Source organism: Tachysurus vachellii, chromosome 19 (genome assembly GCF_030014155.1).
Source record: "Tachysurus vachellii isolate PV-2020 chromosome 19, HZAU_Pvac_v1, whole genome shotgun sequence".
Taxonomy (NCBI): Eukaryota; Metazoa; Chordata; class Actinopteri; order Siluriformes; family Bagridae; genus Tachysurus; species Tachysurus vachellii.
The window spans coordinates 18,120,930-18,137,456 of record NC_083478.1 but is presented as its reverse complement, the minus strand read 5'-3'; the positions used below and the strand labels follow the sequence as shown (position 1 = coordinate 18,137,456).

At 42.1% G+C, this 16,527-nt stretch overlaps 1 protein-coding gene across 2 annotated transcripts in view; it reads right to left on the bottom strand.

The window, feature by feature from the left end:
* The window catches only part of rarga (retinoic acid receptor gamma a), a 35,833-nt gene that overhangs the window by 18,593 nt on the left and 713 nt on the right, over nt 1-16,527 (bottom strand). The window contains exon 2 of one of the 2 annotated variants that reach the window (XM_060894967.1): nt 7,704-7,975. In XM_060894967.1, the coding sequence (XP_060750950.1) occupies nt 7,704-7,860 (157 nt within the window). In that variant the 5' untranslated portion in view covers nt 7,861-7,975. Of the gene's footprint in view, nt 1-3,559; nt 3,579-7,703; nt 7,976-16,527 lie in introns of those variants that run through there. The other variant, XM_060894971.1, reaches the window with a different exon arrangement.

The following is a 16,527-nucleotide window of genomic DNA, read 5'->3' as shown; positions in this document are numbered from 1 at the left end:
AATTGCCCTTTTGTTTGAGCTGATACTAAACATCAATTGAGTTGCTTTGCTCCTTCTTGTAATTGTCAGGCCATAAAGAAAGAGCACTTTAAAAGAACAGATCAAAAAGTGGCATGGTCGAGAAGCTGGTTGCTACACTAATAAAACTCGGCCTTTTCAAGTTTAAGTCGCGCTGGATGTCGACCGAGGAGGTTTTGCAGAGTTTTCGGTCTCTCGTTTTTTTATTTACCGTCTGTCTCACTTTCTGAATGATGGGCATAAACCCGAAATGAAGTCACTGTGACGAAATAAGATGAAGCGATTCGTTTTCTTGACGGGTTTCATTTCATATTCGTATGGAGAGAAACGAATGTGGAATTTCCCTTGCACCAGATAGGAGTGATGGTGCACAAAAAAGTGCTAGCTATTAGACTAATTCATGGCCTGTCGTCTATCTTCACCGAATAAAAGCTCAGTCACACACTTTTTCTTCTCTCTCACTTTCCAAATCGAAGAGTTTTGTTAGACATAGCTCTTGTACCTGGAGGGAGGAAAAAAAAAAAACGGAGTTGGCTCAGACATTTAATCCGCCCCAACATCGTAGCACCGTTGACCTGAGCCCCCGCCCTCCCTTTCCTTCCCTGTCCAAAAGGAGTGAACTCCAGGAGAAACCCCCACAGGGCCACTAACTTTTCTCCCCAACTTCTCCTGCTCTTCTTTTCCCTCTTTTGCTTTTTTACCTCATGGCTACTTTTGAAAGAAAGAGGTACTTTACACACATCAAACTCTACATATCCGCCTGCCTGCCTGCCTTTTATTTCGTTACCCTTCAGACGTTAAGTCAAAACTGATTACAAAAAGACGAGACCCAGTTCTTTTTTTTTTTTTCATCCTTGCCAAAGACCAGACTCTTTTAGTCTGTCTTCACCCACCCTCAGCCCATTTTTTTTCCTCCCTTCTATTTCTCTTTCCCCATCTCGTGTGACAAAACTGCAATGACAAACAGGCCCTGAACTGCAGGAAATCCATCTCACTTAGCTGGCTCTGTCATCTACCCTCGGCAGGCCGGAGACGTGCTGCACGCAGACGAGCTGCAGAGCAACGTCACGTTCGGCTCAGGTTCAACTACTGTGCAAAAGAGAGCGACAGAAAATATGTTCAAAATGCATACATAGATATACAGACACATGAAACATTTACAGCACACAATGAAACAAAGTGCATGAAAGGGTTAAATGGGTTAAAACCGGAGGTTCCTGGTGCCATAGAATGGAAGTTCTAAAACTGACCAAAATGTCAACAAAAACTAAAAGACGCGTTCGAATAGTAAAAATACGATAAAAGTAAAACAGTAAATATATATTGCACAAAAGTTACAAAATGATTACAAAATTTTCACTTAATGATGACGTTCCTCCAGTGAAGTGGTTTACTGATTTACACAACTGCCAGTTGTTTAGCAAAAAATTAAGAAAGAGACTTTTGTCAACTGGGGAGGATTTTTCACCACCCGAGCCTGTTCACGGTGATATCCTAGACAAGGAGATGCTGCGTGTCTTTTGGAATCGATGACGTTGGTGACGGAGAGCCACGGGTTGATCGGTGGGAGGTCTGATACATCTGACCGCTAGGTTTACATTTAAACTGGACTATTAGTCCAATTCTTAAAACGTTTACAGATGAAGAAGCTGAGATGGTGCGTGAAGACGGAATCCCGTTCGAGATCGTGATCGGAGCGAGATTTCGGCCCCGAGTTAGTAAAACCGACGCGAATTTGAAATGAACATTCTGTAAACATTCTTTTTCCTAACCAATAGATGCTTGGAAAAGGGAACATTGTGTGGGAAAATGCACTGATCGTGCTAACAAGCTGCTAGGATTTCATTGGATGAAGATGAAGACTAGCATGAAATTAAAACGATAATATACTTAAAACCTGAAAAACAAAGCTATGAGAAGCAGATTTTGATTTCAGAAGCCAAATAATTTAGGTTCAAAGGCAGTTCAAATGAAATAAAAAGGTTCAAATAAAAATATTACACAAGCAAGAATAACCCACGACTTTACTTTTAGTCGACTCTTTGAGCTTCAGAGCTACAAACACGCACATTTCAAGCCACAGAATTCAAAGCTAGTCCAGGGCAAGTCCGCACATGTGGAAGCACACACTGACCAATTCTCCTGACACATAGCGTACCACACATAAAGGCACATGTGCCAAGCGCATTCCAGAGAGTTTTGTGGGTTTAATCATGTGTGTAGAGTAAAGCTTCGTTGATTATTTGGAAGTGAGTGTCTTTTCATTTCCTGCTTCCTGTCAACTTTTCCTTTGCGAAAAGTCTTTCTCATCAATCAGCTAATACTCGCAGGATGCCGTCAGGCACATGTTCAGCTTGGAAAGGGCGTGTAATCGTGTGCTGCCGTTTAACTGGGGCGAACATTGGGTGTCGGTTTGGTGAGAGGGTCTTCACCAAGAACCAGCTCGAGGGACGTCAAGCTTTCTTTCTCACAGTCAGTCCTGAGTATCTTCATTTGAGCCGTTAAAAAAATGCATACAATTATGAAAGTTTTGCCAAAACTCAATCCCCGCCCACTTTTTAGGAGCCCACCCCTGATCCGTCCTCTTGGTCGCCATGGTCGTGTTCTTTTCCTGCACGTCACACCCGCTCTTGTCCACTAGACACTCAACCGCTCGTCCTACTCTTGATACCCGCTCTTAATCTTCATCTTTCATCATGAAGAGACAGCAGTGACCCAGAGTTCTCAGTCCTCGACCGCTTCATCCCACCACTGTTCTCTTTCTCCGTTCCACTGGAAAGGCGAGACTGATACAGGATATACTACTGGGGACTGGAGATGTGTGTAGAAGTCATTGCTAATAATGATGTGTAAAACTGCAAGGCTGTTTTTATCCCTCTGTTATGCACAGACAACCCCGAATCTCTTATATACACTGAGCAGTGTCCTGAGCCAAAAAAAGAATCAAGGCTTAGGAAAATGTCTCTGGGTTTGAAAGCCTAGTGAACAAACCATGAAGGAATCTTCCACCCTGAACGATTTGCATTATCTCTTTATAATTAACGTGTGTCCTTCAGTGGTGTCCTAAGGGTGTGTAGTAAAATGTCATTAACATTTATTATTTGTGTATTTTATATCATTTATAATTTTTTATTATATTTCATTAACTTATTTTTCACTGTTTAACAGTTTCCTGTATTAAACATGTCGTTCTGATGAAGACGTTAGCTGTATTTATTCACCTCTACCTAAACAAAGTGATGCAGCGACGCTTAAAGGTGGGGTCTCCGATTTTTGAAAGCCAATGTTGACATATAAAATCACCAAAACAAACACGCCCCTAACCCAAATGGGTCCCACCCCTGTTATTGATAGCTCTGCCCACACATACATACGTAACCCAGGCAAATAACGGAAAGAAATGTGTCTTTATCATAGCTGAAGGGAAGAACAATACGATTGCAGATAAACAAACAAGCAAAAATGACACACAAGTATAATCATGTAAAGGACAAAGGCATATATTAGTTCTGTGTAACAAAGCAAAACCAACGTTACTCACCTATCGAGAAGGAAAAAAGTGCCTCGGCGTCTTAAGTAAAGTTGGTCACATATTCACAGATTGGAGTTTCCCGAGTCAATAACTCCTGAGCTAAACACTGTTACTACACAAAACACGGTTGATCTTATATTAACACGGGTCCTACTTCTTACCTTATCGTAAGCCTTTCTTCGCTTTCTTTCTTTGTTTTTATCCTCCATGTCAATGCTTAAACCGATTTCTGCTAAATGTCACATGCGCACTGAACACTTTCTCCGCCCTTACTGACAAGCCCCGCCCCTTTCTGCTTATTGGCTACACGTTTGTTTTGATTTTTGTTTATTATTCGGTCCGACTCAGTTTTCTGAAGCCTTTCTCAAAAATCAGAGACCCTGCCTTTAAGTTCTTCAGTCTCCTAATCTGTACACAGATCAGCATCCAAACTTTCAATTATAAGCCTAATGACACCATAACCGCCATCATGCTCGTTATCTCTTAGACTGCTAATTAGCTGAACTGTAAGTCCGCTGCGTCTGGATTGATTTCTGGACCTGTGAGCTTCACCTTCTTCACTACTACACTGGATTTCTTATTAAAAGGACATTGAGTTAAATAGTGAGTGTGGAAAGAAAAAAAAAAAGCTTTTCCTGTTCTGTTTTTTTTCTCTTACAAACATTACAGTACAAACATACGAAATGTTTTTTCCCGTTGGAGATTTTCTTGTAATGTCCTGCAATATCAAAAGATCAGCTGAGGAGATGAAGTGAATAAAGTTATTCAAGTCCATCTTTTATATCGGTTGCTCCCGGACTCCTTTTTCTTTGTTCTGTTCATGCCTTAAGCCCAGATGAGGGTGAACGTGAGGGCATTCAGTTCTGGCCACCAACAATGAGTCTGAATCATCTGGAACGTCATGTCTTGATTGCATTGTTTCCTGCTGTAACGATTTATTAGCAAAGACTTCAAAAGGACGGTAAACGGACTGGCGAATACATCAAGGCCCCACGTGCCTGATTCATTCAATATGAAGTTGAACAGAGTTGTTTACAATAAAGGCTTTTAGCAAAACCGGTCAGCTTCTATTGAGACTTGGGCAGAGAGAATGAAAGTGAAGGTGTAAACAGGAAATAATGGAGTCTTTATGCCTATGAGGAAGTGTCCAGACCTCAAGTATATACTTTACTCTCATTCCATTTCTCTGAATTTTTTCCTCATTCACTTTTCTCTCCCTCAAACACACACACACACACACACACACACACACACACACACACACACACACACACACACACACACACACACACACACACACACACACACACACACACACACACACACACACACACACACACACACACAGGCATGCACACATTCAAAGAGCAGTGGCAGCCAAGAGCCGGGCTGAAACCTAATACTTCAAGTGAACTTTTTTAAAAGAATAAATAATCAGGACCAGCAAGCTGTTTGCACTCAGACCCTTAACCGCCACTCTCCTCTAGATTTTCCTCTCCTCTGATTTTTAAACAGTCTTTTCTCAGTGCTCTTTTTCATACAGGCAGAGAACAATTCTTAAAAAGTAACGTGTGTGTGTGAGAGAGAGAGAGAGAGCGAGAGAGAGAGAGAGAAAAACAGTCGCAAGTGGTTTTATTTAACCACTTTGTTAATTTTCATTAATGTAATTTTCAGTGTTTATATGGAAACATGAGCTCTTGGTTAGGTGTGTGTGTGTGTTTTGTGTTTGTTGGCTCAGTGTGTCTGATTCATGCAGATTTTTGTGCATAGCAAAACAACTACACCAGTTCTTTCCTGAAGGGGCAGCATTGCACACTTTCTTTTTTTTTTTTTCTTAGAAAAAAAAGCAACATGCTGAAACTAGCACATCATTCCTTCAGGACACTCAACATCCTAGAAGGATTTGCCAAAAGAAAAGAAAAAAAAAATCAGTATGGAAAAAACTGCAAGTAAGCAGCTTTACTGTACAAAGTAAAGACTAAACAAGACCTTAGCATTGGTGTCCCAGCTGGTCCTGAGGGGGTCTGCGGAGATAAATGAAATGAGTGTTTCAAAATATGCCTCCATTTTGATTGGCTGAAGTTTTCTGGAGCGTTTCAAAGCTCAGTGTAAATGTTATCACGTGGTAAGTGTTGCTAATGGGCTTCCAACCGTTTGAGTAAAGGCCTCCGATTAATGACAGGGATCAGCATAGATTTGGACACGGGGGTTCTAAGAGTGCCACACACACACACACACACACACACGACTATCACTTAGAGCTAAGTACAAAGCTGACATACACTCCTGAAGAATCTTTTTTATGTCCTCTCCCCCCTGTTTTTGTTTGTTTTATTAGCCTCCCTCTTTCCTTTCCCTCCTCAGTCTTCCCAAATTCTGTCTCTAGCCTATGGAAACAGGCACTGCGGAGAGACATGTGCCAACACTTATGATCCTGAGAGATGCTCGAACCTGTCTACACATCTGCACGTTGTATGCGCAACAAAGCCAAGAGCATGTCTGCACTCTGCAGGCAGTTACACACAAGCCTAAGGAAAAATGCACAATACACACACACACACACACATACACACAGTTAGAAACAGGCTCCTCTTTGCGCTGGGCCCATTATGAGCCGGGGATTTTTGCTGTCTAGCCAACAGACTGCTTTAACAACAATGGGGAAGCCTGTTAAAGCAACTCCTTCAAAAGTAAACCAGCACTGCGACACTTGTTTTGCCTGCAATGGCAGCGTGTCAGTAAAATGACTTATGGCATGTGTGTCTGAAAAGAATGTCAAACTCCATCCAGAAGAAAAAAATATGTAAAATTTGGGGTTTTGACGCTCGCCCAAACCCCAGACCCTGCTGAACTCCTTCTGTAGGGCAGCCTGGTAGTTTCAGCTAGTTTCAGTTTCAAAAAATATACTTTTTTTTTTTTTAACTATCTTAGAAGTCAGTATGAGCCAGGGCTGGTTATTAAAATCCACATTTGGCGCGTCAGACTGCTGTGATGAATCCTCTAGCAGCGATTTCTCCACATTCATACGAGTGTTTTTCCACGATGGCGACTCGATCTTGGCTGTCCTCGTATACATAGGTGTATGTTTTTAATTTTCAGGAGAGGGAGACAGAGAGGCTCTGTTGGTGTGTTTTCATAGCAGGGTGTGTTCTTGGATTCCGCCACATTAGGAACGTCACCCCCAGGTGCTCGGGCGCTCTCTCTCTCTCTCACACACACACACACACACACACACGTCTCCCCCACCCACTTCTTTCTTTCTCTCTCTCTCTCTCTCTCTCTCTCTCTCTCTCTGTGTAAATAAATACCTACTGGATTAGGTTGGCAGCAATGAAGGGGAGGGGTGGTGGTATTGATTGACATCTGAAAGGCAAGAGCGCTGTCTGGGCATGCTGAAGAGTGAGAGAGACACCACACCGGGAGAATGTGTGCATGTCTGTGGGACTGTGTAAGGGGGGAACTCATTGTCTTTTTACTTACTTGTTGCCACCCATAAACTCCCTCAGCAGCCAGATAAGATTTCAAATCACCGTCTTAACTTTTCACCCTAACCACTGCCTCATTGACAGGACAATCCCCCCACCAACCCACCCACCCACCCACCCACCTTCCCCTAACCCCAATGCCTTGCCAGATATTCTCACACACCGCTAATGACACACTCCAGCTCCAAAATAACTTTATAGGTTCGCTTCTTTCACATGGCCAAGATAATCAGGGCATAAGAAACCGTGTTATTTTTCTGGAATGTCTCAAAAGGTTTTGCACAAAAAAGCAGTTTTAAGTTTAATCGTTACCTTCTTTTCGCTTGCCGTGCCGGCATGGCTATTTTGTGTTCAACAGCGCCCTCTAGGATCTAACTGAAGTTGCATTCATTTTAATGAAAAAAGAAGGAAAAAAAAACAACCAAAAAAAAACAAACAAACAAACAAACAAACAAAAACCTCAAATCATTATTTTTAATCAGCTGATTCATTCTCCTTTTTTTTATCCATGCTATCCATCTAAAGCAACATTTTGGGGCAGCCTGTAAAAGCTAATCATGCTACCGACTAATGATCTGGGCATACTGTTTTAATCATGTTGTGCTCTGTACAGTGAGTGAGAGAGAGAGAGAGAGAGAGAGAGAGAGAGAGAGGAGGACTCTACTCACACAAGGCCGCCATCTCTTTTGGTAGGTCCGCCCCGAAGCGGCCGAACAGACTACCATTGGCCATCAGGTCGAAGGGGGAGTGGCTCCTCATGGAGTTGAAGGCGAACGGGTAGACGGCGGCCGGGAAGCCGGGCATGTGGCTACGATTGGTGGCCATGGCGACACCGCAGGCCGAGGCTCTGATTGGCTGGCCCTGTGATCTCGGCCAAGCTGCCAGGGTGATAGAGGGTTAGTTCACCTGGCGTATTCAGTGCTCCAGTTACTCAGAGGACCTGTACGAATAGAGAGAAAACAGAAAATATTATAATACATACATAAGCTTTTGATTACAACAACACCATGAACTAGAGCGTGAGACTCAATAAAAGTGCCCGATAAATCAAAAGAGGTGAATGACAACTGCTTCTCTACCTGCCAAAAAAAAGAGTGTACAGATCAGTGTGAATGTACGCGAGAGTGCAGAGGGTTCTGAAGTACAAAAAGTACCAGAGAAAGTAGAGCGCAATAAAAAAGCAAAAAAGGGGGTAGAGGGAGGGGAAAGGAAAATAAGAAAGTGGTTCGGAAAAAGAGAGAGAGCGAGAGAGCGAGAGAGAGAGAGAGAGAGAGAGAGAGAGAGAGAGAGAGAGCGCTCTTGTTCCTGCACTTTTGAAAAGCATCCAGACTTTTGCAGTGCTTCCAGGCTATGCCATATGATTTAAATCACTAGAACTCCACAAGAAAGAACCTCTCTGTTTGTGCTGCCAGGCCAACTCAGCCCCAGCCAGGCCCTGAACTGCCCCACTCACCCCAATGGAGAGAGAGAGGGGAAAAAATCAAGAAAGCTGAAGGGCAACAAAGGAGGTAGATTTTCATCTGCGAGGTTGAACTTTGTTGAACTTCTCATTTTTGCTTCCACATCTCTCTCATGATCGAACCATCCTCTTATTCGACAAACTCGGTGCCGTCTTGTAGGATTTTCGCTTGCCCGGACTGATTTTATGGGTGGGTGGGGGCCAGCGGCCGATCCTTTACATGTGGCTTTTTTCCCCCTGTGAATAAACTGAGCCAAAAAAACAGAGCTTTCTGGAAGTGCTGTGGCTTGTGCAGCAGCGGAGGGGGAAAAAAAAAGAAGCAAAGAACTGGAAATAAACAAGTCTAAAAGGTGACGGCCAACTGAAAGATGGATTGTATGGCGAGAGCAGCTCAAAGTCTGGGCACTGGGGGGCACCAGCGGCGGCCATATGCCCCGCAAAGTAACTACGGCATTCTTAGACACATGGAATACTGCTTTTTTCCTTTCAATCACACACACACACAGAAAATCAGTTACACATATATGACAGGAATACAGCACACACACTTACTTACTTACACACACACACACACCCAGAATGATGTAAGATTAAAAAAGACGCCTAGTCTGCAGTAATTTCTGCCATCTTAACATTTTTAAGCACCAGGCTTCAAACTCTCCTTACTGAGTGCTTTCTTCTCATGGGCTCTAAATATGTCTCCTGAAAACTTAAACACACACACACACACACACACACACACACACACACACACACACACACACACACACCCTCCCTGCATGTCTTTCTGGCTCTTTCTCTTTCAACAGAGCCAGTTAATTACAGCCTACTGCTGCAGGCAGCTTGAAACCGCCACTAATTTAGAGTTCCATTACCGTAAACTGTTCCACATGTGCATCCGCGGCTCAGGCGGCCTCGAGTGGCCACGTCTCAGGAAGGAGCGAGGCGGAGAGGCACCCGCCCCCAGCCAGCCGACCAGCCAGCCAGCCACTGCCACAGGGCCTTGCCATCCCATCCCTCGCTCTCTCTCCCTCACTCGCTATTGCTCAGAGTCTGTTTTTCATCCTCTCCAGTCTCCTAAGGGCTCCCCGTCTTTTTTCTTTCTTTTTTTTTTTCTTCTTCCAAGCTCCGACGAAGACCGTGGCCTCACCCCCTTTTTTTTTTTCTTCACCCACGTCTCCCCACCCTCAGCACCCGACTGCTTATACGACGCCTCGCATGACCCCGAAGAACTTTTCCACATGTAACAGATATCATTTGGAAGTCGGCGCTTGATGAAAGCACACATGGCCCAAAGTTCCACACAGGTGCCTCGGACGCTCGCTCGGTGCAGCGACGGAACAAATGCGTTTTTCTGCACGGTTCTCAAATAGGAAAAGAAGAAAGCCAGTCACAGGATCCCATCCACAGCCATTACACAATCATTACAAACAGACAATAAGAGATGTGTTTTCTTCACGTTTTTAATCAAAGCCAGGAAATGCCTGCTTCAAATTAAACGCAGACTTTTTCTTTTCCTGACTTCTGCTAAATGTTTGTGTGGCTTGGAAGTTCAAAGTGATGTTAAAAAGAAACAAAACTTTTGGGTCATTATTGAAGCTTTGACATCTAATCGAAATCAAATGTGTATAAAAGAAATGTTGCTGTAGGAAAAAAAAAAAATGACTGATCTGACACACAAACAAAACTATATATATATATAAAATAAATAAAATGTGTAAAAAAAAAAAAAAAAATCCAAAAATTATTTGCCGAATACATCTTATGGAACTTCTTTGAAAGCTGAGATCATCACCACGAGGAAAAACAAAACTTGGAAATTAATCCACTACGAGTGTGCAGAAAAACACTGTTCCGTTTTTAAACTTTTTTTTTAGATTTCTAAATGGATTCGTTTTATAGACCAGTCTTTTTTTATAGACACAGTCATTCTGGTGTGTCCTTAAGAAAAAGTTTCAAATAAGGCATCTTAAATGGGAACTGAAAAATGATCCATGTTTTTAGAAATTTCCCTAAAAACACAGTAATGAATTAATAAAACAAAAAAAAAAAAAAAAAAAAAAAAACTGGCGCCAGTGTGTTTTAATGAGTCACATTGGCTTTTTTTTTTTTTTTTTTTTTTTTTTTATAAACGTGGCCTGCACTGGGTTTATAGAGCACGGACTGCATGGAGTGAGCTCATTCCCCCCAACACCCTTAGCCCAGTCTCTGGCACAGCCCCCTAAGCCCTGGGGCACACACACACATACATACACACATGCACACACACACATATATATTTATATATGTATACCACAAGCACACATAACTACATACACATATGGTCTCTTATTACGGCTATATTCTGGTAAATTCCAACACACACACACACGTGCGTTCACCATGTCTGGCAGCTCCAGTGGACTCGAGGGGCACGCAGAAGGCCCACAGTGTTTGCAGGGGATTAAAAGCCCAAGCTGGGACTTTCCACCAACCTCTGTTTTCACTGCTGACTCGGGTTCTGACCAAACCTTTTCGACACATCATTAGCCGAGCACGCAGAGGGTTATTAATCCCAGAGAGACAGAAAAAGCCAGAGAATCACAGAGAAGCTCTGAGCGTGGTCCATGATGCGTTTTGTGTCTATGGTGATGTCACAGAGACGTGATTGATGGTCAGGGTTGGCCTTTGCCTGAGGTGCTGAAGACACATTGAAAGAGTGTTTTGGAGGCTCGGGTTTTCCGGAGTCGAGTGTCCCTTTTTTCTCTGGATCAGGTGTCACTCTTGCGCGGCCATTCTCACACTCTTTCTTTGCTAAAAACAAACACTTAAGACTTGAGCGCTGAACTGGCGACGAGTGCCACAGCCGAGAGAGAGAGAGAGAGAGGATGATAATGATGACACGAGATGTCAGGAGGATAAGATGAGGGTGAGTAGGGTTTCTCTATATGAACCCTTTCTTGCCCTGTTGATAGGACCCGTGGTTTCTGGGGTCACTTCCTGCCTCCTTGAGTTCTCTCTTAATATTTCCACTCTATACTCTTAACTATATGGATCATGAACCCAGGCTTTAAATTTCCACATTTGTTTTTCATCAAAAGGACATTCTTACGAGAAGGTCTAACCACAGCCTGGAGTCTTGGATTCGTCTGGGTTAAATAAGAGAGAGAGAGAGAGAGAGAGAGAGAGAGAAACAACACGAGATGGGGCAAACGTTGAAGGTTACGATTCTGAGCTTTAAAGAAAAGTTGTGAGGCCATTTTGCTCAGCATAAAAGCTTTTTTATATAATCGAAACCGTATAAAGAAATTGGAGTCGGTGACTGGCACACTTCAGGCTCGTTTCTGACGTTCCACAGGAAGACTTGCCCACTCCTGTTCTCTGTGCTAACACACGTCTCCCATCCGTATTGCACAATATCCTTTAACGAATTTGTCCCAAAACGTGTTTCGCAGAATTCATCTGTACAACATGAATTGAGGAATTGTTAAAAGCTGTTTTTTTTTTTTTTTAATAATTATTTAAATAAATAAATAAAAATTCGGTTCCTGTCTATGAAACAGCGAACGTGTATTACCGTTTGTTTTTGTTTTTTTTTCCATCTGGAGCTCTGGTTGGTAAAACAATCTCAAAACAACCTCAAGTCTCCGTGTTTTGCCAGGAAGACGTTCACATGAGAGCGTGGTGAAATCACACCGGTCTCGTGTGCCACGGCTTCCTATAAAAATGCATGTGGATCCAATTGAATAAAGATGTCTGAATGTGAAGTGTGTTGTGCAAAACATTTTGGCTGCTGCAGAGACGCCCTGAGGCAAAGAGGGGTTCGGGTTGGTCACGAGCTTTGGGCAACGAGCGCACATCACAACAAAAGTATAGAGGAGGAGGTGGAGCAAGGAGCCAGACGAGCGAACTAAATAAATAAATACCACACGCACGGATTGTTTTCTTCGAGTTCCATTTTTTTTTCTTTCCTTCTGGCTGCTTTTCATTCCTTCGTTCTCACAATTATGTTAGCCTTTTTCTTCCCTCTGTATAGTTCTGTGTTGATAAGATCTCTGATTGGTGTCTCGTGAGCTAAAACAGACTGATCGAAGCCTAATCTTAACACCCAAAAACACTTTGGAATAACCTGCGTTTCGGCCAAACGGTAACCCGACACCTGAGAATCGGTCTGATTCTCTGAGGAGCTGAAGAATCAGGTAAATTGTCCTGTAATCACACACCTGCGTGAGAGATTTTGTTTCTGTCTGCCTCTTCCGAATGCCAATAGGTGTCACAACAAGCAATTTACACTTCATCCGTTTTCCTCCGCGTCAGAGAGAGAGAGAGAAAGGGAGAGGCTTGCGTTTTAGACACAGACGTCAATCGAAGTGTTTCTCCATAACGGAAACAGGAATAGACAAAAAAAAAAAAAACACAAGCAGGATGGGCCAGCGTCACGTTTTCTACTCAGCACCACCAGAATTATATGTGTGTCATGACATGGCAGCTGGAACAGAATGAGGGATGGAGCTTGAGGTGACGAGACGAGACGGAGCGAGGGATGAAGCGGGAACCAAGCCACTGACATTGGTGTTCCAATGATGTGATGCTGGACCTCAGGAGGGAAAAAGAGAGAGAGCAGTGGAGGGAGGATAGCGAGGGAGGAGAACTGTAGCCTAGTGGTTAAGGTGTTGGTCTACCAATCAGAAGGCTGTGAGTTTGAATCCCAGATCCACCAAGCGAACACTGCTGGGCCCTTGTGCAAGGCCCTTAAGCCTCAATTGCTCAGTTGTATAACAAAAATTTAAGTCGCTCTGGATAAGGGTATCTGCTGAACGCCATAAACGTAAATTATAACAAAAAAATTTAGATATGTCAAACATAAAAAAAATAAAATTCCACTGTTAATGTATAGACATATACTGACGCTAAGGTTTTTGTCTTTGTTTAGAACTTTCTCAGTATTTGTCCGTCATTCGTCTAGAAAGTCAGACGCTTTCATGACATTTAAGCAAACAAAAAAAGGTTTTTATGCTTTATTAAAATCGCTGGTTCACGTCAGTGATGTTAAAACGTTCTAGCTAGTCATTCTACAGTAACGTAGTAATGCTGCCAGTTGTGAGCAGCAAACCTTGAAATTTTTGGTTCTTTGATTCTGACTCGACTTTGAATACTCTGTTTAACCTCACTGACATGAGCGTGTCCTGGGAATCCCAAATGCTTCACATTTTACCTCATTTACATAAATACTTTTTTTTTTTTTGGAGATTTCAGGATTTATATTTAGGATTTTGTTTTTCATTTAAATTTAAAAAAAAATGTGAAGGATATGTTTTAAAAGTAGAGCCTTGGCCGATTTCTTCGTAACATTTTAGTCTCAAGTGAAGTTAAAGGATTTCAGCCCTCGATCACGTCAGCGGTGACGTGAAGGAGGAGGAGCGTTTAAAACCTGATCGATAATTAATCACACAGACGGATGGAATAGAAGGATATTAATTAATTATGGGTTTGAACAAAGCATGACAATGTTCAAGAAACGTTCAATAAGCACGTGCTACACGACTCAACCCTAGAATAGTAATGGTGACTGTGTTTCTCACAGCTTGTAGCATATTTTTAGTCCATCCATTAACACCGTGAGCAGAAATCACTTATCACCTATGCTCATGGATGTGTATTAAAAACACAGCTATTTAAAAAAAAAAAAGTCACAATTGTGCTTGTCTTGTGCGAGCTGTTTCATAAGAGCTCGGATTATTTAATCAGACAATTATGTGTCTCTGGTTACAGTAGCCCATGAGTATAAACACTCACTCACTCACTCACACACACACACACACACACACACAATATGCACATTAATATAAGTCCTAACATGCACGCAAGCACACGCAGGCAGGGAAAAAAAAAAAAAAAGTACTTCAAACAGCAGATGTTCATCTTTCACACAAACACACACAGACATGCGCACACGTCGCCTGACACACAAAGCGTTACATAGACAGGTCCTTACACACCTGCAAAAATATACAGGGGGAAATAGTGATCTGACGGCTTCCTACGTAATTATAGGGTACAGAGAGACATGTTCCTTAGCTCTCTTCCTCATCTCTCATTTTGCCCTTAAACCACCTGTCTGGATCCTCCCTGATGGTTGCACTTCATTCGGAGATTAAAAAAAAAAAAGAGATGACACCCTTACACAGTGGGGGAAAACACTTTGCCTTAACACACTTTTAAAATAAAAAAAAAAAGGAAAAGAAAAAATCCCTGCGTTGAAATGAATTGTATAGCGCATTGAACGGCACTATAAGGATGGAACTTATTCACTTTTAGTGATTTTTTTTAGAATTTTAGTGTTGAACATAATCACATCAGACAATATAAACGCTTTACACCTTCATTAGCTAACAGGAAATGGACTAGAAGATGAGAGGACTTACACACACACACACACACACACACTTGTCTTACAACACACATTTGTGAGGACCTTCGAATAATAATCATTCATTCCAGATAATTAATTCTGTGCTACACCTAAATATAACCCCGCCCTTTTGGTACCATCAGTAACCAATAGGAAGCCTTTCGAAGTTTGATTTTTATTTATTTATTTATTTATTTATTTTAGCTTTTAATATAGAAGCAGTTTTCCTTGAAAAGACCACACAAACATCCCCCAAGGCCAAATTGTCAGATATTCCTACCCTTGAGTAAAAATATAGCCACTGTCACATAGAACTTAGTAGATCTAGTGTGTCTAGACTTTTAAAAGTGAATTAAAAGTGGATTATTTAACCAAGAGGCTGACTGTCAAGGTAAAAACCTTATATCACAGATTTGTGTATTTATATATATATATATATAATATATATATATATATATATATGTACAGTATAAATATAAATACATACACAAACACTGACATAGACACACAGAGCATAATAAGCATCCTAGTCATTGTTTCTTTGACGCCAGCGGAAATGAATGGATGCAATTGACGAGGCTATATTTAATCTGTTTATTCACAATCAGCTGAGGAATGTCTGCTGTTCCATTAAGCAGGGGTGAGAAGGCACATTACCGCTCAGGCCCGAAACATTGCGGAACGTGAATATCTGGTTTGACAATAATTTGTTTTTCTTTGTGACGGTCGCCTTTTGTCTCCGCTCATATAAACTCGTGGTTAATCTGAGGAGACTTAAACAAAAAGGTTCGAGGCATTCTAGTTATAAAAGTTAGGGCCTTGTCCCATGCGTGTGTGTGTGTGTGTGAGGGGAGAAATTGATGGCTGTCTTGCTTGCAATTTGTTCACCTCTCAGGCTCCTCCTCAGCCCAGATTGTTCCTATCATTGTGTCACGCATTAAAAATAACCATCGAGTCGGCCTGTGCGAAATACCGACATCCACTATTTGAATATCACACGGCGCGAGCGCTCACCAAGACGAAGTAGCGATAAATTAAACCGCAAATCTTTGATCACGCTTCAGTTACACGGCGCAGACTGGATCAACTTTAACTTGATTGAGTCAGATATAATAATTCCCTTGGCACAATTTCCAGCCAGACATATAGTTTACGTTCACTGAGAGGTCAGAACAAAGAAGTTACGCGTTCAGAATCACTGAAAGGTGAATTTCATTTCACAATGAAGTAAACACAGTGAAACGGTTTCAAGTCTTCCTTCTTTTTAACATTTCTTAAAATCAATACCACCAACCTATATACGTTTACGTTACAAGTTATACCTGTAGAGGTCTGGCTTATCAGGTGACATCAAAGGGAAAAAAAATAAATAAATAAAACCCAGTGGCGCCACATGGTCATGCACTAACGCTCCCAAGTGTCTTTCTTTGCAGTTTTGAACACACAGTCACAGTGTCTCTAAAAAGTTGTGCAATGTGACTCAGGTGCTGAGGAACCTGCTCACCTGGCTGCGTGTGCAGTCTGTTTCGCCAGCTAGACTGACAGGACGACAATACAGGTGAGATTTAAAGACATTCCACAACCGCCGAATGCTTTACGGACGCAAACAGACGCAATGTGACGGATGTTTTAAAAACAAACA